The sequence below is a fragment of the Meleagris gallopavo genome, chromosome 7 (assembly GCF_905368555.1).
Source record: "Meleagris gallopavo chromosome 7, MGAL_WU_HG_1.1, whole genome shotgun sequence".
NCBI classification, from domain to species: Eukaryota; Metazoa; Chordata; class Aves; order Galliformes; family Phasianidae; genus Meleagris; species Meleagris gallopavo.
Genome location: NC_139410.1, coordinates 1,397,303 through 1,424,080, shown reverse-complemented (window position 1 = coordinate 1,424,080; position 26,778 = coordinate 1,397,303). Strand labels below are relative to the sequence as shown.

The 26,778-nt window shown below is 45.2% G+C and overlaps 1 protein-coding gene across 9 annotated transcripts; it reads left to right on the top strand.

Moving 5' to 3' along the window:
• Positions 1–202: 202 nt before the first annotated feature.
• LOC116216802 (uncharacterized) lies at positions 203–26,778 on the top strand. Of its 9 annotated transcripts, none has more exons than XM_085227667.1 (8): positions 203–2,079; positions 14,551–14,654; positions 18,366–18,461; positions 20,935–21,093; positions 21,561–21,634; positions 22,199–22,411; positions 24,292–25,202; positions 26,172–26,778. In XM_085227667.1, exons 2-6 carry the CDS (start codon positions 14,584–14,586, stop codon positions 22,336–22,338), a joined length of 540 nt encoding a protein of 179 aa, XP_085083793.1. In that variant the 5' UTR covers positions 203–2,079; positions 14,551–14,583; the 3' UTR covers positions 22,339–22,411; positions 24,292–25,202; positions 26,172–26,778. The 9 variants fall into 9 exon arrangements, 4 of the variants coding, with proteins under 4 accessions (XP_085083793.1, XP_085083792.1, XP_085083791.1 ...); XM_085227666.1 differs by having other exon boundaries at positions 203–13,923; XM_085227665.1 differs by having other exon boundaries at positions 203–14,654.

Here is a 26,778-nt window from a genome sequence, read left to right as displayed (position 1 = left end):
TGCATTTGGGCTTTTTATTAAGCTAATAAATGAAGTTGTTCACGTACAAAATGGAGATTACTGCTGATAAATGATGTGAAGTTTAAATGTTTGCTGTGAAATGGACAATTGATTTGCAGTTGGGAGGAAAAAAGCACAAGAGGCTGGTCTCCGTGTTTTCAAGGTTAGTAACATTCCTGCTTCGTGTATCTTGTGTGAAACTATTCCAGTTTATTAATGAATTTTTACTTCTTTGCAGGGGAGATCCGTGCCCTGAAAAGTCGCATGGACTTAACGTAAATAATCATAGCAACTTTTCAAGGTTCCTCTGAGCTTCCTGTGAACCTAATACAAAACAGTTATTTCCCTCAGAGGTATCGGTGTCAAGATAGAGAGCCCTCAACTTGTAGAGGCATCTGCGAGCCTGCCTTGCATCTGGATCCTGTCACCTTGCTGTATGGAGACTTGCACAGAAACATTTCTCTGTATAAACAAGCAGTGGTCACGAATTTCTCAGACACCATAAGCCTGTTTGTGTGGCCTGCTGGTTAGGACTATAGGAAGTTCTTAACACAAGTCTTGAGGTAGATCCTGCACAGCCCTTCCTTTAGATTATTCTCATTTTATGTAGTGTGGATCACAGAAGGAGCAACTTGGAAGATGCTCACTTGTCCAAACTACAGTCTGCAGTGCAGCTAGGTATCCCAATCACTAGCGCTGCTGTCTTCCCCTGCGCCCAAGGGACTGCTCCAGACTTTAGCAATATTGCAGTGCAAAGTTTTGCTGCGTGCTTAAGTCTTTTCTCAGAATGAGTCTTTCCCACTTCTTCAAGTGAAAAAGCAACCCTGTACTGTCAGACACCACTCAGCCTTCAACATGTGCTGAGGCCATGTGATCTACATCCACAGAAACAAGGGGGGGAGGAAGGGGTGCTAAGTAACATGAAACCAGAGATTATGCATCACAGGCTGCGGTCTTGTTACAAGATATCTGAATAGCTTTGGCCTTTAGTTAAAACTGCCCAGGCTGCAGTCCTGTGCAGATTTTAAGTATTGCACGAGTGCTGTTAAGTGTATGGGCACTGAGTGCTGCTTCTGTAAAGATGCTATGGACTGTGTGAGATCTTCCCTGTGTACTGAGGTCTGTATAGGTGGCAGAACTATTGTGAGGATGCTGGTCTCAGCCTGACAGGTCGTATCCCTGAGCCCAAGTGAATTTTTGTAGGCCCTAATGCCCACGTTTTTCTTGTGGGCTGGTTGTTCTGTGTCCTCTACAGCTAATGCCCTTACGGTCCCAAAACCAAGAGTTGTTGCCTGTTCTCATAGAGGCAGGTTCAAGCGTTTCAGCTGGAGCTTCCCTGCTGTGTTCTCAGAGGCCCAGTGTTTTCCCTGCTTGTCTTGCATTTGCTCTGTTTTTTTCTAGCCAGTGAGCCAAGCAGTTCTTAGCATGACCAAGTGCAATCTGGCAGTGTTCTCCAGGGAAGCCCAGCATGTCTCTGCATGGCTGAATTAGCCAGGGGCTTGCCCTTAACCATCCCACATTGATCAACTGCAGGAGGTTTTCCCCTTAGCTGAGTACCAGCGTGTCACAGGAAAGTGTGGGCAGCCTGGGTCCTGTGACAGCGTACCCACATCCCATTTCATCCGTAAAACCAAGCAGGGGGCAATTGCCCCTGCGTCACTTCAACAACTCATTCAGAGAAGAGCTTCCTGACTTGAGCTGTAGTCACGTTATTCATGCCTTTTTCGGTTCCAGGGAGTTTGAGCTTGTTGCAGCCCTTTGTTTGGCTTATGCTTTTTGATCCATTCTGTGCTGGGCATGTGTGTGCGTATGTATACGTGTGAGCACAGCTTGCAGCAGGGATGGAAAAAATCCTAAGGAAGCGAGTTACTAAACTACAGAGGGTGGAGTTCAAAGGGATTAGAAACTAAGTTTGGCGATGACTAAGGGGAACAGTTAAGGGCTATGTTTAGCTTTTTAATTTTTCCAAATTCCTGATGTTTGTCTTTTTTTTTTTTTTTTTTTTTTCTCAGGAAGAAAGCAATGTAGATATAAGAGCTGTGTCTACAGCCACGCTCCCAGCTGATAAACAGGGACCAGGTTTGTACATTTCTTAGGGAGCAAGATTAGGAAAGGAATAAAACATCAGGATTTGTCAGAGCTCAGGAAGGAGAATTCTCGTGCACTGGAAACTACGTTCAGAGCTAGTTCTCTCCTGTGAGCTGAAATGGGGTGGAGTCTGTGCTGCTCAGGGGAAGTCCAAGGCGCTGCTGCACTCCAGTGCTGAGCAGCTGCCATGGGGTAGGGAAACTGGCACGTAAAAGGAAAAATCAGCTTAAAAATTGATAACCCAAGCTCTCAAATAGTGCGGTTGCACGTTGCAGGACCCCGTAGTGGTGTGTGAGTTCTCACTGCATGTGATCACGGTTTGCCTTTGGCCTTGTGCAGGCAGTAAGATGGCACCTGTGAAAGCAGAGCTGATGGGCAGAGCTGCTGGGAGCTGAACTCAGCATTGGTGTAGAAGCTGAATGCAATGGAAAAGCTGAAAGCCACAGCTGATGCGTAGGCTTTTCTTTCTCAATTGAGAAATTTATATAAACAGGTGAATTTCGCATTTCTCTCTCTTTATTCCTCTTTTTTTTTTTTTCTGAAGGGGAAGGGTAAGCCCTACATCCTGCCAGGTGGGCTGTGCAGCCATTTGCGTCTGATCTGTTCCACCTGGTGCTGCTCCTGGGCCGGGCCCTTTGCAATGGGGCAGGCACATGGGATTTCTCAGACATATATTCCTGCTTGCTTGGGAAACCGTTGTAGCTGGGAGGCAGCGGGGAAAAGCCTGGAACAGGAGAGCGGGTGACTTTTGCAGGTAGATGTTTAAAACGTTTGGACAAATGCTGTCAGGAGCGGCTTGGGGAGAGGGGGAGTGATTTTGGTGCAGGGCAAAGCGTGAGGATGCATTAAATGATCTCCTGAAGGTCTTTCGACCGTTATTTTCTATGATTTATGCATTAGCTTCATTTTTGTCATTTCCTCTTTCCTAGGTTGATTAATACTAAATTTAATTTTCCGTAATCAACTTGAGCATGCAACTTGAAGAGATGAGGTTTAGGCTGATTGCAGTAAAAGTCTACCTATCCTGTCTAGCTTGAATAAAGCAAAACTATTTTTATCTCTAAATTATGCAATATTTTCATGGAGCTTTGCAGCCTACTTACATTTAGCCTTGGAATGGAGTGCTCTGTTTTTTCAAATCACCTAATACCAACTTTGAAAATGGGTTTTTTAATTATGAGGGACCCACCTGCATGCCATCAACCAAATTATTAGCAAGGCAGGGAAGGATAACCAGTATTGCTGTCAGACTTCAACTGCATGCAAAAAAGGTTTAAATGCCAGGAACAGAAGTTGCCAAGAAATAACTTAAAACACCAGGTGCTGGAGGAACAAATTAATATGTCTTATTTTTAGAAATAGCTAATGAAGGCCCGATGCTGGCTTTTCCGTGTACAGCAGCACTTGACTGGGCAAGAAATCCAACGAAAGAACACAACGAAAGATGCAATTTAATTAAAAGCCTTAATTAGGGAGGAAAAGAGAACCTGCTTGCTTCCTTCTGTAATATGTGAGACTCCGGTGAGCTGTTCCTGTGCTCTTACTTATCAGAGTTGCCTTTGATGTGGTTTGGGATGACCTTGAAGTAAGAAAGTCCTGTGCAGAAGCTGTTCCTCAAAGCCTTTCTGCAGTACTTGCAGTTGAGTTTCTTTCTGGCTGCACGTTGCTGCTGGCAGGGCCCACTGCTAGGAACAGCGAGCCTTAATGTTCTCACTCAGCTGATTTCCTCCAGTGGTGCAGGGAGGATGCAGGACCTCAGACATTAATGAGTGTCGTGAAGCCAATAGGAGCGATATCATAGAATCCTTAGAGTTGGAAGGGACCTTAAAGGCCATCTAGTCCAGCTGCCACAATAAACAGGGACACCGCAGCTAGATCAGGTTGCCCAGGACCTGGTCCAGCGGGGCCTTGAAAGCCTCCAGGGACAGGGCATGCAATACTCCTGTAAAAGACTTTTTCCTTATATCCAACCTAAATCTATTTTTAAGCTTGAAGCCGTTTCCGCTTGTCCTGTCACCACCGACTCTGCTAAAGAGTCTGTCTCCTTCCTTCCTGTAGCTTCCCTTTTTGAAAGGCCGCTCTCGAGTCTCCCCAGAGCAATCTCTTCTCCAGGCTGAACCGCCCCAGCTCTCAGCCTGTCCTCACAGGAGAGGTGTTCCATTCCATGGATGATTTCTGTGGCCCTCCTTTGGATACGCTCCGAAAGGTTGATGTCTTTTCTAGACTGAGGACTCCACATCTGGACACAGAACTCCGGTCTCGCCCTCACCGGCGCAGAGTAGAGGGGCAGCTTTGGAAAACTGCTGCAATAAGCTTCCAGTAGTTTTTTTTTTTTTTTTTTTTTTTAGCAAAGTGGATTTGCAGAAGTGTTCAGGGCTGCTTTGTCAGTGGTTTGGCTGAGGATACAGGTTACAAATCCTGGGTCTTTCTGGTAGGTATAACTGGCTGGGAGCGACGTCGGAAAACAGAGATGTGTTGATGATGGGTGGCTGTTGGATGCCTGTTAACAAGTAACAGCCTGTTGTGCCTGTAACTACCTGGTGGCTTTGGGCACGTGCTTCAGCAGTCCATTTTCACTGGGCTGATTTGACAGTGGTGGCAGTGATAGGCAGATCTTTCTGTAAGAGCCTGGTGTGATGAGTGCAGCTGGGATGAGAGGCTTTTTGTCCAGCTGTTTGGTGAGGTTGTGTGGGGGAAAGTGTCCCTGTGACTGTATTTTTAGGTACTGCAGGTGTTTCCTGTACCTGTCTTTGTTGGTTTGCCCTGCTGCTTCTGCTAATAACCATTTTCTTCAGTACCATTCTGATTTGTCAACTTGTGTTATTACTCAAGTGGAGCAGGCCTGTTATTATTTCTGCTGGTGCCAGCTTGTTTTAGCATTACCTTGGTAATTCCCAGCCCTTCCCGGTGAAGTCTCTGTTTCTCCCTGGGGTTGTGTGGCACTGCCAGCCGTAGCTCTGCCGATGGAGCCTCCGGGGTTTGGGAAGGCACTTTGTGTGTCATCCTAACAAGTTGTTCACGACTTCAGGCACGGGGCTTCTGATTCGGCTGCTGAGAGGACTTGGATAAAGAAGAAAGGACTGTGTTTTTTCTGACGGCTGCAAATGAAAAAGCTTTTCGCTCGGGAGTCGTGGATCATATTTATGGAAATGTGGAGAGCGGTCGCAATATTTATAGCAGTTACAGGAGCGATTGAATCTATCTTTTATTGATACATATTTACATGCCCACAGAAATCCTATTGCTCTGTAGCTGAGAGAATTTTATTTGGATTTAGTATTTTGAAGTAATTTTTTAGTGCTTCTCTATTATCCAAGGAGTGCAAGATTCGATATTTCAAGTAGAGCTGTCACCGAGCAGCCGGAGGTTTTTAAAAGATTTTTGTTTTACATAAAGATAAATGTTGAAGACACATTTTTCAGAGACACCATCTGTTCCGTGTTGACCTTAATTTTCCGGATGAGTGCTTTTCCTCAAACGTTTTAAGTCTTGTCTACATTTCATTTGCTTGGGAGTGTTTAGGATATTTGTTGAACAGGAAATCAGATATTCAGAATGCAAACACACCATTACGTTGCAAATTATTGCCTTTGTATAATTTAGCAAACTGCTGGGTAAATAGTTCTGCAGACTGGCAGGGGCAACGCTGCCTCTGACATCTGGCAGATCGGCTTTTGGTGGGGCTGCATCTCACAGAATCACAGAACCGTTTGAGTTGCCAAGTCCTAAAGGCCATTTGGTCCAACTCCCTTGCAGTGAACGGGGACACCCACAGCTAGATAGGGGTGCTCAGAGCCACATCCAGCCTGACCTTGAATATCTCCAGCTATGGGGTATCCACCGTCTCCCTGGGCAATCTGTTCCAGTGTCTCACCACTCATATTGTAAAAAACTTCCTTATATCCAACCTAAATTTCTCCTCTTTGAGTTTTAAACTCGTTGTCCTATGGCAACAGACCGTTCTGAAGAGTTTCTTGTGAGAGCCAGCGCGGCTGGCTTATAGATGCCGAGCAAGAAATATGGAGGTCCCATTGTGACAACGGTGCGTAAATGGCTCTGGCCTGCTCTGTAGGTGCTTTGTAGGGACAGGGATAGGATAAGGGCTTGTGTCTTTGTGGCCCTGGAGCAGTTTGCTCTTCAGACAGAATAATGATTAGTTTTGCAAGGTAAAAATAAATTTGTTTCTGCACATTTGCTTTTTCATGATGAAAACCGACTTGATGTCGGTAGCATCGTCATAAAATGATGGGTTAAAACCATTTGATTGTGTGCTCATTACATTTCTGTAGATAGTTCTGCAGCAAGTGGTCTGTTTCACTTTGTACAAATAATTATTTTGAGACAAAACATCCAACTTATATGTGATTTAAAGGAGGTATTCTTTAAACTCTGCTTTTGCTTGCATATGGTCATAGCTACACAGCAGCAGTTAAGTGTATGTAGGGTGACAAGAGGTATTTTGGTCTACTGTGTTGCAAGTTAACTATGAAATCATTGTAGAGCTATTTGGAAGAGTGCAACCGTGTTTCTTAAGTTGGTATGAGAGAGTTGAAAGCAAAATGCTTATCCGTGTGACTATCTGAACTGCCTTGAGGTGGCACTAGATAGAATGTTTGTTGTAAACGTCTGGGGCTTGGGAACGCTGCTGCTTCCTGCTGGCCCATAGGAGAGGTCAGCACAAGCAGAGTGGCCGGAGGAGAAGGAATGTGGGTTTTGAGAATTTTTTTTCAAATTCACTTTTCACAGGAATGAATTCAAGTCACTGTTTTGAATCCGTGGTTCCCGTAAGGCGTGCTCTACTTGAAGGAAATTGCAACGTATGCACTTGTTGAAAAACAGAACAGCATTTTGCCTCGTTAGAGGTTGCTGCTTATCCCAGATAATCTCTGGATTGTAACTAATTAATGTAGCTACACCTGAATTTGGAGTTAGCTACAGGAGAGAAGGAGCTTATTTGTAATGAGGTTTTTTGTCTGATGGAAATGAACAGATTCCCCAAATGCTGTCCTTTCATCCAGAATTTCCTCACCAAGAACTGGATAGTGTAGGGATACAGACCGGTTCTGTTGTGCCATAAGCTCTTTGCTTCCTCGCCAGGGCATGTTAGCACTTGGCATCCTTTAACCCAAGTCTGAAGGAAAAAGATGTCCCTTTGGCTGGTTTCAGTGATAGCAAAGAGCACGGTGTTACCATTTGAAGCCAAATGTAGTCCTAAACATCATTTATTGGCTTGTTTTCACACTTGATTATGAAAATAGCACTAATTGTTGTCTGGTTATTCTAGACTATATACATTTTTTTTCCCCTCCGAGGTAAAATGAAGTTTTTCTGATTAACAGCAACAGTAAAATGTGACTGATTTATTTGAGCGAGCTGCTTTTTGCCAGGCACACTGCAATAACCAAAGTACTGTTCATTATGACATTGTACTGAGTCACTTGTTGATGCTATTTGAGGGAGAGAATTTGGTTAAGAAACTGGAACAGGATGTTCATTTTATTTCAGTCTTTGTAATTGTGAGTCATCTGATAGCTGATGAAATACGAAAACTCACATTTTAGACAGGGCTTCTCTTAACATAATTTTGGGATGCTGTTATTTGGTAGAGGGTAGAAAAATACACAAAGCTGATTTTGTGCAAAGAGGTTATTATAGTTGTCACTCTCTGCCGAAGCACTCATAAACTTAGTACATCTGCAGCATTTTGCCATGTCTTTAGTTAGTTTGTTGGTGGGTTGCAACAAGAGTTGATATGTACATAGCTCACAACTGTGCAGGTATTTGGGTTTTGAGAACGCCATTTCCACTGTGTGCTTTCTAGCTGGTTTAGGGATACGGCTTGTGGGCTGCTCCCACTGGTGGGCAGTGTGGGGAATCCCATTACGTGCATGTGAAGCAAAGGGAAACGGCTGAATTCGTGTTTTAACTGCAGTTTGGATATAATCTTATATGAATAAGATTATCCTGCCTGTGAATTCGCAGGACTGTTATTATCCAGGTGACTATCGGATTAGTATGAACCATCACATTTGTAATGCTGTCTCCTGTGGAACTAATTGATGCTGATAGGATCCTGAAGCTGAGCTTGCTTCTTTGTTGGAGCACAGAGACCTTCCAAAATAATTTGTGTGCATCCATTCAGCTTAACTTCAGGGTGGCGGGCAGCAAATCTATACCAGCCCAGCTTACTTAGGGTCAGAAAATAAAGTATATTGGCTCTGTTTAAAGCCGTGAGAAGAATTCACGTAGGAAGAACGTAATTATTGGGTCTGGAGTCTGACTAGGATGCGCTTTGCTACTTCAATATGTCTGTGGACGATATGAGAGTTCCTACCGAAGGCTCCTTCCCCTCTTAATAGAAAAGCAGGATGAATATGGGGAGTGGAGGTAAAAGAGCACATTTAAATCATCTGCAGCCGAGCGGTGAAATTCATTCATCCCTTTGGCGCTGTTGCTAATTTATATTTAAAGCAATGTGAATTTCATGAGCATTTTTTAAAAAAAATCATATTTTAAATTCAATTTGCTGTCAACTCATTTGATGTTTTATGTCAAGTCATTTCCCATAAACAGGTTACTGAATATCAAAAGACTTCTCATGCATAATTTTTTGAAGGAAATAATATTATAATAGAGATGTGAGCCCAACCCTCCTGAGTCAGGAACAGTGCTGGGATGGCACCGTTCCTTGGTGTTTTTCTTACTGCGCTCAGGGAGTGTCCTGGGCGAGTGGCATTCAAGAGGCGTGCAGCAATAATAAGTGTTTTCTAGCCTGCAGTAGATTGTTCTTCAATGGACTAGTGATAGGTAATCTATGAAGAAAGACATCAGCAGGTTCTTTGCCAGATATCAGAAAGAGAGCTGGAAGAAAATGGATTAAAATACCTCAAATGGGAGAGAGCTTTCAAGGTGTACAGCTCACGCGGAGCTTAATGGAGTGAGTACTATTGAGAGCGATGTTGAAAAACTAAGGCACGTTTGTTAAAAACTGTTGAAGAAATAACTGCTGTCTTTCCTTGGCACGGGATTCTTGCTTGTGCCCAGAGATTGCTGTTGTTTGGAAGGTGCAGCGCTATGTGAAACAGCATCAGAGCTGTCGTGGAGCTGAATCTTTTGCAAAAAGAAAGAAATTGGTCTCTGGGTGACCCCAACTTTTTTTCCAGGTGCTCAGTACAGTGCCCTGGGCGTGAGCACGTAGCATGCAGGTAAGCAGCTCGGGCTCTTGCACTAATTTGATGGATTCCTAGTGCAGAGCATCAGGCCAGGAAGGTTATTGCAATAGCTTTTTATTTATTTATCCATTATTTGAACTGGCTGCGTTGTAGAAGTGAGCTTCTCCCTCTCTTTGAAATCTGTTAGAGGAAAAGAATACCAAGCCCCCTGGTTTTCCAAAACCTATTTTTCCCCCCTAGCTTCTGATTGCCCTGGAAGGAGTAGGTTTTCTTTTTGTTATTGTTTTTTTTGGTTATTTCAACTAGAGAAGACATCTCCACCCTACAGCTAAGCGACAAAATGCTCTCAAAATGGGGTTTCTGAGCTTGAGGCGAGTCACCTGAAGTCCCTAAACTGGTTTTCAGCAGCCCTGACCCCAGTTATCTTCCTTCAGCTGAACACAGTATTGTCTAACCTGGAGTGGCCGGAGTTTGCTCCCATTTTTGGTGTCTTTGCAGCTTATTAAGGGCCTCGGGCTGGCAGGGAGGTTTCTGAAAGGAGTTTTGTGGAAGGCTCAGGGATGGATGAGGTTGGCCTTGTTTTCAGGTGCTGGAACTTGGCAGTGTGAAGGACTGCAATGGCCCACACTTGCGGCTCACCTCGGGTCTCCAAGGTTGTGCCACGCACAGGGTGCAGCCTTCCTGTCCCATTGCTCTGGCCCAGGGGGAGGCCTGGGGCTAAAGGACAGGTTGGGCATTTGGTGCTCATTTCTCCTCCTCCTCGTTCCCTGGGCTGTTTTTGTTTTTAAGAAAATCAAAGGCATCCCTGAGCATCTTAGGTGTCTGGGTCTTGCCTGAGCGTGGCCTGGGGGTGGCTCCTGGTTCTGTGTGGGGCATCCCTTGCACCACAGGGAGACACGATATTTCAGTGCACCAATAGGTGGTGTGAGATTGCTGCTGTCTGTGGGAATCTAGAGCTTTTTTTTATTTATTTATTTTTATTTTTATTTTTTTTATTGTTGTTGGTAGTGGGATCAGAGGAATGAAAGCTCGGTGCCAGCTGTAAGTAACAGCTGAATCAGAATTTTAGTAGGTAGGGCTGCCCCAGCCCTTAGTGACGCAGCCAGAGTTTGTCATTTGGAGCTCGGCAAATAAAAAACAACCAAAAAAACACAACAGTATCTAAAATGACACTGGGAGGTCCATTAAATCCTTGCAGACTAAATCTGCAAATGCAGCCTGCTGATCAGACCATGGGGCATCTTAAAGGGCTTGCAGGAAGGTTGTGCTGCAGCTCTGGGAAATCTGAACAGCCTGTTGAGAACTGTTCGTTTTGGAAGAGATGTGAAATAGTACTAAGCTTCAAAGGGTGGTGAGGCACTGGAACAGGCTTCCCAGACAGGTGGGGGTGCCTCATTCCTGGAGATATTTAAGGTGAGGCTGGGTGGGGGCTCTGAGCACCCTGACTGAGCATAGGTGTCCCTGTTCATTGCGGAGGGGTTGGAATAGATGGTCTTTCAAATTCCCTTTCAACTCAAATGATCCTGTGAAATTTATTCTATGTTTATACTTCGTGCAGTTCTTTCTTCAAAACAAACCGTTGTGGATTGCTGTGTGCAGGTCTGCCCCGCAGAACACACCTCTCTGCCCTCCAGTGTTTAATGAAGGGAGGCTGTGAAGCCAAGCAGAGAGAAACGTAAGCAGTGCAGCCTGCGTGCAGGCATATTTTCTAAAAGGGTTTGTGTCCGTGTGCTGCAGCTGGCAGTTGTCTTGCTCACAGCTGTTCAGGGAATGACAATTTCTCTTTGTTGCAGCTTTCAAGTTTTTTAAGCGTGTCAGTTTCATATAGAAACAATGACAAAAAGCATCTTCTGGGCCGTTTTCATCAGAACGGAAACATCTGGTTGGGGATAACGGGGTTCTGACAGCTTTTCAGCAGCGTGGTTGCTGATTTACCCAAGCCCCAACAGGTAGCTCAGCAGAGGAGCGGAGCTCACCGGTGTCTCCAGGCTCCGTGCCTGCCAGCACGCTGCTCTCATCGGTCAGGGACCGGGGCACGATGGCACTCAGCATGAGATGCAGGACGACAGCGCTGCGCTGAGGCCTCTTCTGCTAATCCTTGCTTAATGCGGTGCTGCTGCCGTTGTTAGTGGCTGTTGCTGGACAGGATTAAGGAAGAAAAAACTGTGAGAAGCAGGATTGGTTACGCGTTATCTCCCTGTATCTTCCAATCTCTCGTGTGGTAAGGCCTGATGTTTTCAAGTCTCCCTTTCGAAATGGCAGATAGAAACATATTGCTGCTGTCTGGAACCTTTAATCTTCCAATGGAAATAAGCTTTCCTTGCAGAAGCAGGCTGCTTTTTCAGGTGTTCTCAGAAATGCTGATGTTGTGCCTTGGTTGATCTGGCTAATTAAAAAATGAGATCTTGTCGATCCAAACTATTACTTTAATGGCAATGGAAAAAATGCAAAGTGCAAGAAAACCAGTGTTAGAGAGAAATGTGCCTCACTTCGTCCGTCTAATTTATACAGGAAGAATTTAGACTTTTATTGCGAGTCTTGATATCCGCAGACCCTCCAGTTAGGAACTGTTACTGTTTTAGTTACTGTTGGCTGCATAACAATTTATTCAAAGCCTGTCATTACTTGCCCGTGTTCAGGGAGGTCGCTGTGAGCTCCGCGCTCCAGCTTGCTAAAGCTGCCGCGCTGGGCTCTGCTGTGTTTTGTACCTCTCTTCTCTGGATCTTATCGAAAAATTCTCAGAAAGAGTGGTGAGGTTTGGCACAGGCTGCCCAGGGAGGTGGTGGAGTCACCATCCCTGGAGGTGTGTGAGAAATGTGTGGATGTAGCACCGAGGGATGTGGTTAGTGGGTGCGGTGGGGATGGCTTGATGGTTGAACTTAGCGGAGGTCTTATCCAGTTTTAATGATTTTATGGTTCTGCTCTGTGATTCTGTGAATACAGAATTTGACTTGGAGGTGTGCGCTTGAATACTTAAGCTTGCTGTTGGTCAGGGGGTGGAGGTTCCACATGTGCAGATGCTGCTGGCTCTGTCACTCGCTCACACACCCATTTGCCAAAAAAACACAAAATGATACGCAACTCCCGGTAGTGCAAGGACTCCAGGTGCCTTAATTAGATTAATTAGACTCAAAATGGCCAACATGACTACCTAGCAACAAAATTGAATTGTATGCAAACAGTGCATTAACTCCACTAGTCCTCCAAAGCAGCCCCCCAGTTTTTTCCCCATCCCTACTTTAGCCATTAGTAGGTAGCAGGGGTCTGACACAGATCCTGCGTGTGCTTATGGCAGAGCCTTTTGCCTTCCCAGGGCGGAAGCCTCAAAGAAAGGATCTGTTCAGGTATTCCTATGCTCCTACACCCCTAATTACGATCTCATGACTTAATCATGAGCTGCCTTTACCTCAGGTCTGCTTGTAGTGTCTTCCTCTTTTCTGCTTTTGACGCGTGGGCTTTGCCTTTAATGTGTCGGTTATTCACTTCTGCGGTGAGTGATGGGACTGAAATACCTGACGACAAGCAAAGAATCTTACAAATTCCTTTTGAAATACACCTGAAAATTGCAAATTCAGTTCTCAGATGCGAAATCCAACTACTTAGCACCTAAGGCATGCAACCAGGCGTGGGCTTCCTGCACAAACAGGTGAGCGGCACTGGTATAACACACAGCTTCTCTGTTTGAGTCTTGCTGCGCTCCCAGATGCAGGCCTACTTTCTTACTGGGGAGTCTCAAGATAGTCAGTATTTTCCTTAAGGCTCAATCTTCCAGCCCTGTGATTATGAGAAACTGCTTTCATTAACTAAAATTGGCCTGAAAGCGTGAGAGCGATCAACTGGCAGATGCTGCTGGCTTGAAAACAGCAAGATAAAGATACGTACCCCTAAATTTTAAGGCCTTTTGGCTTTTCAGGTTGTAATTTCTTTCTGGGAAACCATGTTGATAATTTTGGTGTGCTACTGACAACTTTTCACAGCTGGCTGTTGTTTCTAAGTTGGTACCTGAAAGATGCCCCCCCCACTCCCCTTCCAGGTTTTGCTTCTTCAGGATGTATTTGGTGGTGAAACACCTGATCTATTTGATTTTGAAAAGATTTCTTGTTATATATGACTTTTGTGTTTGAGATACTTTTTTTTTTTTTTTCTTTGACTGGAAGCTTGGGATCCTTAGCCAGCCCTCTGTGAGCACAGCTGAGATGTGCACGCTGTGGAGAGCACGGCTTGCTGACAAATCCCTCACCAGGCTGTTATTTGCTTCTGGTCGCATCACAAATGCTCACGCTGAGGTCCATTCTCATTTGGATGATGTGCACGTGCAAAGAAAATGAGTATCTTAATATCCATCGTGTCCCCCCACAGAAAAGATCCTTATGTCCCCCCACAGATGTGACTTTTTCGTAGCAATAAAAGAGAACATATCCGAATAGGGAAGAAAACATACGTTGGGAACTGGAAACCTTGGGAGCAGCCTATTTGTATTGCGCTCTTAGGCAGCGCTGCAGAGCTTTGCTGCTTTCCCCTTGTCGGCAGTTAGCTGCACGAAGTTTTTCAGTGGTTCCGCTGCAAATGGCGAGGTTGCCTGGTTCACATCTATGCTCGTGCCAGTGTCGTGAGGAAGAGCTGCTGCTGCCCGGTTGGTGCCAGAACTCTGCCTGCTTGCTGGGTAGGTGCCAGCGTTTATGAACGACTTCCTCACCTTTGCCAACGTGATCTTGCCTGGGCTGAGCTGCTCTCGTTGGGTTTCTGTAGCACGACCAGGCTCACTTTGCCCTCCTGTGGCTGACGGGGGATGTTCAAGACGGCTCTATCCCTGTACATCAGTGCCCTCCAGGGCTGGAGTTGGCTCAGACTTTGCCCTCTGCTCAAAACAGCTCTGTGGTGATTGCATTCGGTATTTAGGATTACTTATAAGAGTAAGCGCAAACATCTCATCCTTGAAACGTTGTTTCCTATTGCCACTTCATTTTAAACTTGGCTAACTGGAATAGCTGAGAGAGAAAATTAGCGTAGGATCCGTTCCCTTGATGTGAAGTACGCCCAAATTCTTATTGAGAGCGCTCCACTGCCAGTTCTTTTCCTAGGCCCTGCTGGCAAAATAATTCACAGTAATGGATGCTTCCACGGTGAGAGTTGAAGCATTCATTCACTTGATAAAATACATGCAACTCTACCACAGAATAACACTAATGTTGTTAACCTCTCTCAGAACTGTTAGATCTTCAGCTCTTTAGACCTCTGTCTATTCAGCTGCTTGCTACTGATGGCAATTCAACTGTTCATCTGTTTTCAGTTGCTGATTTGTTAGGAGTATCTGATGAAATAGATGGAGAGGAAACAAGACTGGGACATCGATCGCTGGCTCTGCATGTTCTTGCCTTCTTGGATGCGGCAGAGGTGGGTTGCGTCGGTAGCACGCAGGGTGGCTTGAGCGTGGAAACGTGCCACCTTGTGCCATAATGGGGGTGATACATTGGGTCACTCTGCTTAGGCAGCAGCTGGGGGTGCCGGGTTCATTTTATGCTGAGAAACCGGATGTGGTCGGTGGGAGAGTGGGCAATGACTTCCAATCTATAGGTGCTGTGTTTCAGGGTGATTCTTTAATTGGAAGCGGAAAGAAGGTTTAGATTATTTGGACAAATTTCTGATGTGAATTTAAGGAAATGTCACATTCTAATACTGGTAAAGAAACAAATAGTGAAGCAACGGAAGCTGCTGATGTTTGCATTCAGCAGAAGTGGTCTCAGGAGGTACTTGTTGGCAATGGTTCACGTTCTGTGCTTGGGTTCAAGGATATCACTGACACATTTTCATGTTTAGGTGAGGAAATGAGAGGACGGCGTGAATGCGTAAAACTTGATGAAGAAACAGGTCTTTAAATGCTGTAAATGGATCGGTAATTCAGTAGTACTTAGCTGAGATATAAGCAGTTTGGGTCAAGTAAGGACTATAGTTCTCTATAGGCTTGTCATTCTGTAAATCTGGTTTAACTGTTTATAACTCCTATAAATAGAAAAAAGGAACGAGTAAAGGAAAACAAAGCTTGAGGCACGTGAGCTGCAACTCTTTTTAAAATAAATAAAAGCCACCACTGTTGGTGACGATGAATGCAATAAACTAAAGGTTAGTGCAGGGAAAAGCAGGACTGGGGCCCAAATGTGATTATAATGCAAGTCAGAATGTAATTCTTAATGCAGGAGGGGATGTGGGAGTGCAAAAAGTGTTTGATATGGTAAAATTTTTGCTGTTCTGTAGTTCGCAGCCTAAAGTTCTGCGCCTGTTGAAGATTTCCAAAGTTGGAGCTTTGGAATCGCTTTAATGAGAAAAATTTATTTTTACATTACAAAGGAAATAATGGCCTAGAAAAGAAAAAACTCAGGGAAGTATTCACAAAACACCGGGATTAGGACTGTGAAAAACCGCACAGAAAATTGCTTTCAGGTTCACATTTCAGAGCCTAAGTGGCCTGAGTTCTCAGATGTGACAAGCAATCACCAGCTCCTCTTCTACTTTACAGGAGCTGCGGAGTGCTCAGTGTGCGTTTGAAAATGTGGCCACTGATTTAGGCTGTCGCGTAGGGACTTAATGGGCTGATGTGAGACATCCACTTCAGAAAGTTTTGACTGGATTCACACGAGCCCTTCCAGTCAGAATGTATCATTTCTTATTTCCCGTGACCAGTTAGAGACTTAAGTCTGTTTTCAAGTTTCTGATGCAGAGCTTGCTTATAGCCCTGGGAGGATGGCAGGTATTTTTAAGCAGCGGTGCCTTGACAACTGGTCAACCTCTCAGAACTTAATTGTTCGTGTATGCTGAGCGTAGCGAACGTTGGCAGCTCTGGGACAGGCTAGGTTGGTTTCCACCAGTTCCAGAGAATTTAACCAAAGACTTGATGGTACAAAAGCTCTTCAGCAGATCAAGTCCCACCACCTTGTCCAGCCACATGTACGTAATCCCTGGCAGTAATTTGCCCATCCTCTTAGCAGCGTCTGGTGATGGAGGCTCTCCTGCCGCCCCAAACAATCTTGCTAGTGCCTCGTGGTGGCTGCTGTTGAAAAGCATCCCCTCTAATTGTTCTGATGCTCTCTGTTGACATAGAATCTCAATATTCTTTCCCCTTCCTTCAGAGAGATAATATCTAGATGGTTCTTGCCTAGTTTTGAAGTATCATTATATCTGACAGGTAGCAAACTTTCCTTTGATCTTCTCTCTTTTGGTGCCAGAAGGTTGAGAGAGTGATGATGGATTTATTTACCTAGGTATTCTTGGCTCTCTTCAGTTGACCTGCAGCTTTGTAAATGCAGTGTTTCAGAGGAGGTCTAAGGACTTAGGGATTTGTTATTGTCGATCCGTGGAGATTTCCTGTACCTACTGTCTTTTATGATTTACGCCTTCCCTGTTTCATACGGGGTCTATCCTGGCTAAGCATAGGGCATTGCATTTTTCTTCGCTAGAGTACAAACTGGATTACACTTCTAAGACTGTTTGTTCTGCCAATTTGTCAAAATCGTGTTCATTTTAGCTCTGTCTTCAAACTTCCTTAATGCTTTTGTCATCTGCAGAATTAGTAAGCGTGTTCTTTACCATTCTCCAAATTATTTATGAAAGCGTTCGAGTCATCTAAGACAGACCATCGTGGAAAATAGCCGTTCAGTTTGAGAGCGAACCACTGGTACCGCTCTCTGAGAACAGAGCATTGAACTTAAGTACTCTAGGTCACATTTCCTCTTTTTACGATTACGTCTTCAAGACTGTCAAAAAAAAAAAAAAAACAAAGCTCAAGGCAGAATGCATACTGTTGCTTCTTTGACTTCTTTTCAATGAGAAGAGGCGTGCGATACAGCCGTGGGTACTCACGGATGTTTGTCTGGTCCTACGATCAGCCCAATTGGAGGGATCCAAGGTAGGAACAAGCACCTTAAACCTGATGGGCAGGCTAATTTAATAGGAACAGTTAGAGGGATTTTACGTCTTCCCTTTTGTTTCCTCTGAGTCCAATGGGATGCGGGTGATCAGGACAACGCAAGAACATGCTCTCCCGTTAGTCAGCTTGTAAGATGGGGCTTCACCGTGAAGTGCTCAGAGCTACATGCAAATGTGTGCACAAGTTTGGAGGGCCAGGTTATCTGAGCAGGCCCTCAGTTACAGAGAGGGGCAAACAGGTGGATTCCGGGCTGGAAACTACCCATTTCTGGCAAAATTTCATGGTAGAGGGCTGAGGTGCCGGGGGGCTTTGTCACAGCGTGCTCAGCTTTGCTGCCCCAGGTCCCAAATCTGCCACCCTGAGGTGTCGTAGTGGGGCTGGTGCTGGTTTTCACTGTGCTTTGGGCCTGCTGCATGACTGACTTTACTATCCGCAGCCATAGTGCAAAGGGAAATCCTGCGGAATGACCCCACCTAGAGAGGAAAATGCTGAGCGTGGATTCATTGTGTCCTTGGACTGCGCTTTGTCGCATACGCGAGTGGTGAATCACAGCATAGTGATACATCCCAGTTTGCTGGCTGCTCCTCTCACATAGCACCTGTGTTGCTCTGCAGGTCATCGAGCTCCAACAGCACAGTGCCTTTTGCTCAGCTTGGGGATGCAGTTGGGGTGCGGGGGGAAACCGGCCCCGCTAACTGTTGAGGGTGTGGGATAACTCCACTGCTGCAGCAAGAGATGTGCCTGGAACGTTTGCCTCCACTGATGGCAAACATTACGAATAAGTAGAGTTCTTTCTGGTGACGTACTTTCCACTGGAAGGTAGCTGCTTCCCGCTTTTGCCCTGCTTTACAGGGCAGGCGTGTGCTCAGTGATAGCACACAGCAAGGCACGCAGGGCATTTAGCACCCCATCGTTATCTCAGTTGATATTCAGAAACCTCTGACTCGTTCATGACAGGGAGGAGGCAGAGCTATGAACTAAAAGCAGCCGCGTACATCTGGAATAGAAGGAATGCTGGTTTCTGACAGTTTCATCTTATGTGGCATAATAGGCTCTAAGCTGGAGAGTAATGCTCATCTGCTGCGGCATTTGAGCCACCTCTGCTGTTAGATGGCAGATTTTCAGTTGAACCAATGTGCAGCAGCGGAACCGGAAACAATAATAATTCTTCTGTGTTGTTTCAGTGGTACTGAGGAACTGCTCCTGATTCCCTTTCCTGCAGTTTCAGGGCAAGTTATGTGCATCTGGTGTTGGCATCTTGTTCATCATCAGAAGCCCAGGTAAGAATAACTGGAGGCGTTGCTTGAAGCGTTGTAAGATTTTTCTAGTGACTCTTAATAATGCTCTGGATGTTTCTCTTGGCTCATGTGTCCCGCGTGCATTACGGTCGTGTCATCACTGCAGTGCAAACTGCTCTACAACTGCGCAGACCAGAAACAGGATGTGAGGTGGGTGACTGGGGCTGTAACGAGGGCCCTGCGAGTTGTCGGTGCTGTTGGCAATTTTGTTAGAGCCCTTTTTATCCAATTTATTGTGAGTGAGGGGGAAAACACTAGCCTTGAAAGTGCAGGAGAAAGGAGCTGTGCTGGAAGGCCCATTACGGACCTGGGTGCATGGCATCGTGCTGTCGCAGGGAAGCACAAACGACATGGGAGTTTTATTTGTGTACTCTTAACTTCTGCTCCTCTTTTGACATCGGGGAAACAGTTGCGTTCACTATATCTTTTCGGTTTGAGTAGCTGTTTGCGTAGCATTAAGACAAGTGCGTTTTGGAAGCGGAGAGTTTTAGGTTACAGGATGGTAATTGGTGAAGTTGATGTTCAACAACATTCCCGTTTTGACATTAAAATCAGAAGTTGGACCATCTTTTAGTGCTGCGTATGCCTGAGCTACCCATGGTACTCAACGCTAAGTCATTCCTGCCAGCAGCAGCACTCTGAGGAGTTTATGCATTACATCACCACCGGTAATGACAAAAGCCAGGAGGAACGTTGAAACCTCGGAGGCTACACCCTCCCAGGCTCTGGTTAGCTCTGCGTTAATATCTGTGTTCTTAATGCACAAGTTGGAAACAAATATGGCTTACGGAAGAGGTTTAACTGCTCCAGCCTTCAATTCTTAAAGAAAAGCAGCTCGTACAGTATCAAGGCCTCAGAACAGTGGGAATCTTGACAGTGGTATATAGGGCACGTTTCCACTGCGGCTCTGTTTTGCGGGAGAATTAACGTTGCAGTTGATTTTTCTCTGCTTCTTTGGATTGTGAAAACAATAGACGTGCTGAGTGCTTCCAGACGGCTGCTTAGCACTGTGTGATCAATGGAAACCTCCCGCATGTTGGTGGAGGAGATGAGTAACATCCCTGCGGGAGCTTGGGCAGCCTGCCTCGGGGAGCACCACCCCCAGAGTGCCACGTCTCATCATCCGCCGTCCCTCCGTTCTCCCTGCAGCCTGCTTTCGGCGCTTTTCTATGCGTGTAAGCTAGAACAAAGCTCCCAAAGATAAAATAGCTCAGTGGGCAGCCTGCTAGGGAGCAGCTACAAAATGCCGCTGCACGTCGGGAGCTTCTCTAATGTCAGATGGTGTCACAGGATGGTGGTGGCTGTGGGCGGTGTTCTCGCGTTACAGATGTGATAAACCTCTGCCAGAGTTTGACTAGCAGCTCTGGCTGAGAGGGATGGCTGATCAGATCCTCTTGGAGCTCCCACCGAGTTACCTGGTGTGTAGGAAGTTTATTTTCTTCTCTTGCAAACATGAATCAATTGCTTTAATAAGCAATAGTTTATTAGAGGGAAATAGTCTTCAGGGAAGAGGAACTGAGTAACGTGAAGTACACTTAATTTTAAAGGGCTCTAATTGCCGCACAGTCCCGTCGGAGGCGGCTACTTGTTTCTCTGAACTGTTCAAGTTAATGACCTTGGGACCTATTTTGTGTATGTCTGGAAGTCACCGCATCCATATTGTGTGGCTTTATTGTCACCGGTTTACAGTAATAGCCCTGGCGAGGACTGCTTTGTATCTCACAAGCAGTGGGAAATACTGCAGGTGCTGTCTGTGCGTCATGTATAGCGTTCCTCACATTGATGCCACGGGACATTCATTCATTCCTGGATATGCAAACTGCCACGGTTGTGCTTGTGCAATTGAAGGGATCTCTTTTACCATAGAGAAAGATGTATGCATCAGGTGCGTCACTGAATGACCTGGCACTCGCTCATTAATAGTTTCAGTTTTTAATACCACTTTGACAGCTTGTTGGAAAGCAGATGTATACATCCCCACAAATACCAATACATGAAAATCCCCCTTTCAGTAAGGGTGGAAAGTTAATTACTTTTTGTCTCTGTACTAATACCTTGCAGCAGCATTGGCTACAAGTAGTGCCACGGAGTTTATGTAGGATAGAAAATGAGCGTTCTCACAGCCTTGTAATGTCCCGGTTATTTCTAAGATGGATTTAATGACATTTGAGGTTTGTAAGTGCACTCGGCTTGTCTCAGCTCCTTCCTCTGTCCGAATGGCTCTCACGATTGCTGCCTCACTGATCTCTGCTTTGATTTTGCCAGCATTTCTTATCTGCCCGCTGTGGTCTGTTTGACACGTGCAGCTTGATAAGTAGTAATGCTAAATAATAAGATAATACTTCTGGCCCATTATAAAGGGACTTTCTGTTCTTTGGTAACTTAGAGCTCTGTAACGACCTGGTTTTACCAAGCCTCTTAGTGATAATGGATATTTTTGCCTTTATGTTTGTAGCAGGAGGGCTGAGCCCAGGGTCTCCGGAGGCTGGAGACAAAACCTCAGAGCTGGAAGCTGCGTTGCATCGTGTGGATCCAGACTCCCACTTCAGCAATGCCCATCTCTGCCGTGTGGAGATGGCAGTGCTCGCATGCAGCCCGTGCCGCTACATGCAAGGCAAGCAGCATGCTAGCAGGCTGCCCAAGTCTTAACCTGATTTTGGCGTTTTCTTTTTAACATATATTCCCAAGAGAATAGTCTTCTCCTTCACCTCTTCTGGGATTTGGGAGCGTTTGAACTATTCTAGGAGCAATATGGTCTGTGTTGCCGTCTGGATGCCTGCTTATCGCTGCGAGACAAGTGCCTGGAAGCAATCCTCTGGGGAAAAACCTGCTCGTTTCCACTCTTTACGCTTTATTGTGGCAGTATCTGAGAGCCGCAGTTATGGTTTGGAGTCGCATTGTGTAGGGAGCAGATTATGAGCAAGCCTGGCACGGAAGAGGATGGTTCCTTGGGGATGGGCTAAGGTTTGGTATTTTTCTCAAGTTTTCTAGAAAAGTCATTAGCTTCAAAATGAGTGGCAGAGCTGGTGGTATTTATGGCCTGCGTGAGTAATATGACATCTTTCATCATTTTACTTCAAGGTCCAAGACGCAGAAGGCTGAGTGCCGGGAAGGGAAGCTGGCAAGCCAAGCTCTGGCAGAGTTACTGCCTCCAGGTACCTTTTTGTGGCAAACACTAGCGTTTATCCTCTATACTGGGAGAATACTGAGGTACAAAAAAAAAACCCAACCAAACAGGTTTGAAAAGATCTAAGTCATCTGCAGGGAGTCAAGAATTCATCTTGTAACAGGAAATCAAGTAGGTGTTTAAGCATTTGTGTGGTATGTGGTGAGGAAGGTAGTGAACACCTATGAAAATTCATTATGTTCGTCTTGTTTTGTTTCCTCTATAATGAGGAGCAGCTCCTTACAAGTTATTGTAGATCTCCTGCAAAATTTCCTTCTAATTTGCTGGGTTTTCTTACTAGTCCAATGCATGCTGAGAAGTGGCGTAATCCACAGGAAGCCCCATTAATTTCAAGGAATGATTCTGCTTCGGTAAAGCTGATTAGCTGAGAGTGTTAAGTAAGAGTTTTTGCAACATAAGAATTGTCAAGCTATTACCAATTTTTACATGGATTTTTCCATACTTGATGTTTTAGAAAAGTATTTTAATTGTTGACTGGAAGAGAAAAATGAGTGTTCACGTTGTTCTTCTGTTTGCTGCCTCCTTGTTTTAGAGAGAAATAATCTTGCCAACGGAAGACAATTAAGATGCTGTTTATTTCATCAGTGTGTGATAATGGAGCAACAAAGTGGTTTCTCAGACCTCAAGTCCTCACTAGAGCTCTTGCAGGGGAAAGGAGCAGCATGCAGCTGAGCCGGCGTACGAAATGTCTCATTTGCCACGTACGAGGGAGCGACCTAACTGTCCCTGTAAGCTACTCTATTAGGTATGCTTCTGTATGGCTGGAGGAGAAAAAAAATGCAGGCTGTGGAAGAAAATAACGCTGCAAGGAAAGCTGTAATAGTTAAGCTTAAGTTGTAGGCGGTGCACTGTTTGTTTGCCTGGCAGCCAGCTTTCTTGTGATACGAGCACTGTGTTTGTTTAATATGTCCCTTATCAATTCTGGAAGCTAATACTTGAGATGGTCCTCCATGAAAATAAACAGGAAGTGTTTGAGTGAGAATTAAGATATCGCGTGTCTTACTCGTCAGAGCAGTACTTGGACACTTTACCTTGAATCCGAGGAAACGTCTGGCAGATAGACAATCTGTGTTCTAAGAAGGGTCTCTTAAAAGCTATGTTCTGTACTGAAACTGCGCAAGGAAGTCAGAGCTAAGAGGAGGATCTCGGCTGTAATCACATTCGAAGCGTGCAGTATTTTATTTGAATACATCAGATGCCTCTGTAGTAGTCTCAAGTCAGGCTTTTAGACCTACAGGTAGCAAAGAGGCTGTCTGCCTTTATGAGAAGCTCCAATAGGGATTCTGTATTCCTCCTAATACAGTTGCAGAAGTCGGTCTGCGCAAGGGGACTCTGGTCAGCCTCATTTGCTCTGCTGCAGAGACTCCACTGTCTTCGGTGCATTCATCCCAAAATGAATTCCCAGTATGCAAGAGCAGAATCAAGCTCCCCAGGTTTACCTCTCGCTAAATTTAAACACAGATGATTTTGTTTCCGAAAATGGCACTTGAGATTATTTTATGCACAAATGCAGTAAGATCTCGGTGCACGCAGCAGCACAAGGCCTTATGTTATGTGGCTGAGGTAGATGTAAATAAATGGATGATGGAAGAAATGATTGTAAGATGTTACTGCTGATGGATGCTGGGAGCACCTCCCTTTCTCCTCCAAAAAAAAACAGCTACAAAAACCCAATCAATCAAAAAAAACTTAAAGCTTAGTTAGGTGGCTGCGAGGGTTATCATAGACTAGTGGAATCCCGGTGAAAAACCACTTGAGGATGCATATCAAAGTCGTGATAGTAATAAATTGTGGACAGAAAACAAGCCAGAAGCTCGGAATGCAGCAGCAGGCACAGCAGCGAAGCAGGGTAGTGAAGGAACAATAGCAACAATACAATTACTGTATTAAATCTGTTATGAAGCTATAATATACGTGAAATACAGCACCCTTCTCACCAGGTAGTATTCACATAGCACACAAAGCTGAACACAGCAATCACGTTGCATAAAGAGGATTACTGTGTAGAAGAACTCTATAGCAGTCAGGAAAGGAAGGACCGCTTCTCACGAAGGGCGTGACTGAGCTATTGAAAAGAGAACAATAACAGTTCTCAGTGCTGATGACCATGTAAGTTTGATGCCTGTAGGTTCTTGCCAGGCTCACCACGTGCTTTGTTAAGTGCTGCAAGGAAGCAAAGTCGCTGCAAATTGATGGAACGCATTAGGTGGAGAAGAGGAAACTCCGTTTCCTGTCAAATAATCGTTTCAGCTAATGATTTTTTTGCAGTGTGCGGCCAGCTGCGTAGTTGAGTGTAAATACTGTGTGGGGGAAGATGGTGGAGCTCATTTAATAGTTCGTGTTTTTAAAAACTAAAATAGGGGTGAAATAGAAATTGCACGGAAACAACGAGAGAGGGCACCGAGCATTGTGCTGTAGTGCGGTGATGAAGATTTATAGAGCCAAAATGTTCTTTCACGTTGCTCCAGTAGGGATGCATCAGAGCAATATTGTCACGCTCTCTGTTATAAGTAGTAAATCGGTTAAGTTCCAAGTAGAGATTTTTTTGGTTTATCTTTACAGCTTGAGTACTTAGTACGTGTAGAAGCACTTTACCAGATTTATTTTCTTTTTTGTTTTTGCTAGGAAATGCCAGGGAACAACCTAGGAAATAAAAAGATTGGAGCAGGAGCAAGTTGCTTCTGACCTCAGAACAGCGTGAGAACGGTGACCTGGGAAACGGCAAGTCTGTGCCACGAGAAGGAACAGTAAAAGGCACGAGTGAGGAAGGGAAAGCCAGGTAGCGTGTACTGCTTCTCAGCAGCTGCGTGAGAATGGAGCAACTCCCGATGAAGGCCGAACATGAAAGAGCGGCCCAGCCAACATGATCGCTCATAACTTAATATAGCAGAACTCTTGGGAAAGCAAGGGGATGAGGACCGGAAACGGGGAGGAAAAAAAGCGGGGTTCGCTTCCAAAATCCATTTGGAACGCAGAGAAATCCTGCTGGCTCTCAAAGGGCCATTCCTCCCAGCTCCCACCCTTCCTGCAGATGGCTTCCTTCGTACACGCCTCCCTCTATCCACAGCCCACTCTTCCATTTGTCATCCATATTTTCCTACTCATTTTCTTCGGCCATGCACTTCTACCATTCTTAATTCCTCCCTCTGTTTTCAACTGAGTGGCAGGTACCTTACTGTTAAGACATACTGGGAGCTGATTAAGAAGATCTAATGGGTTTATAGGATTCTGTAAACTGTTTTACTTATTGGTGAAAGAATTTAAAATAATTCCAAAATCTGTAAAAATTTTGCTTTATTTGGAACTAGATGTCTATATGGGAACTGCTGAATCACGGCCTGAACCACTGATTGATCTCCTAAGGCAAGCAATGAGTCAGCCACTGGAGCACAGGTGAAGGCCATTCACCTGTCCTGCAGGAAGAGGTGGAGCCTGGTTCCACTTCTCCTAGACCCATTTAAGAGCTGACTACCAGTGGGAAAGGATCTCATCTGGAGATCACTCCTCTGGAGTTTTGCAGAGAGCCCAAGACGCGGGTAAGCTTTCTATCTATTTTTGCTTTGTTATTATAATCTGCTTTGCCAAACTCTCTTGTTGATTTCGTGATTATAACATCTTTATATTCATTAACTATACACTGTCATAAATACATATTAAATTTATATCTTACTAAGTGTTTTAGAGCTAGTGCACAGCATGATCTTGTTTGAGATCGTTGCTGGCCCTAACACAGAGATGCACGCGTTGTGTATTGTAGGCTTAGCTTTTGTTTGTAGAGGGGTGCAGCAGCTTGCAGAGGTCGTAATCATTCTTCCAAAGAGCTTACATCTAGACACGAAAACAGAAAATCTCTTTTTTTCAAATTTGTGTAGGACTTGTTTACACAGGTCTCATGCAGCACGTCACCTCATACTGTGTTCAGTCATAATCTGCTCGTTGACTTGAAATCTCCACCAGTCATGGAGAGAAGAACGTTAAACAGGGTAGGAAAAGGAGGGCTATTTAGAAGTCACAAATTGCTTATAGCTTTCCCTGTGATATTGTGGAAATGACAATTGACTCTGCAAATATAGACAACTTGTGTGCGTTAATAATTTGTTGGCTGCTAGCCAGACGTTTTCCCGTTCCCTTTTCCACGTCACTCTCGGTGCTTTGTTGAGCTGTAATGACTCAGGGACCAGGCAGCTGGTTAATGCAGCTCACGCTGTCACTCTCACAGGGCTCATTTGCCTGCAGGCATGTCAGAAGGAACAAGTAATGTAAGGCTATGTGTAATCATAGTTGGCACCGCACTGAGGAGACGCTGAAGCTCACTTAAAATGAAAAGCGCAGGACATAGGGAGCCGAGGAGCTGAGAAGCGCGACACGGGCTTGCACTGATCATTGCGCTTACGTAGGCAGGTTGTTGCCTATATTTGGCCTAAAAGAGGTGTGCGTACATAGTCTGCAGCATTGGCATTCTCTGCATTCTTACCTCACGTTGGCTGTACATTTTCATTATTTAGCATTGCTGATGCCACCTGACCTCTATGCAACAGATGAGCTGACAAGAGAGGCAGCGGGTCCTGATCTCGAGAGGCATTCAGAACCCCCACATGCACAGCCCTAAGAAACCTGCTGTGAGCTGAGGCGTCAGATCTGGACATCACCAGATGTTCCTATACACCTCCACCGTTCTGTTGTTACGGATCATCTTCCGCAGCTCACTCTGCTTTGCAGGTGGGTCCTTCTTTGTGTACAGGAACCGCTACAGGATGATGTACGGTTTGCACGGAGTGAAATGCAAGTGCAACCTCCAGGTTCTCAGCTGGCACAAGCCTGAGCGTGCTGCGGCACAGTGTCCAGGCAAGGCAGAGCCGGATGTCTCTGGTGCTGCTGATGCAGCAGGCCTGGGCTGGGCTTAGCAGTTAAGCATTGCAGAGCACTAAATGCACAAGCTTCTCATCATGACTGTTGAGTGCGCGTGGGTGGCCTTGGTTTGCATGTCTTCATGTCTTAATTCTGCAACAGACTTGATGTGTTTTTTGAGAGCTTTGCACCAGCAGGCGGCAGACTGTGTTGCAAGTGAGGTATGGCAGACAGCTTCAAAAACAAAATAAAGAAGTTTCACAA

Excerpts from the sequence above, each read along its gene's own strand:
- LOC116216802 (XM_085227667.1), top strand. The coding sequence starts at position 14,584 with ATGGAGAGGAAACAAGACTGGGACATCGATCGCTGGCTCTGCATGTTC. Across the intron at positions 21,094-21,560 it reads CCCGTGCCGCTACATGCAAG|GTCCAAGACGCAGAAGGCTG; the intron begins GCAAGCAGCATG and ends TTTTACTTCAAG. Across the intron at positions 21,635-22,198 it reads GGCAGAGTTACTGCCTCCAG|AGAGAAATAATCTTGCCAAC; the intron begins GTACCTTTTTGT and ends TCCTTGTTTTAG.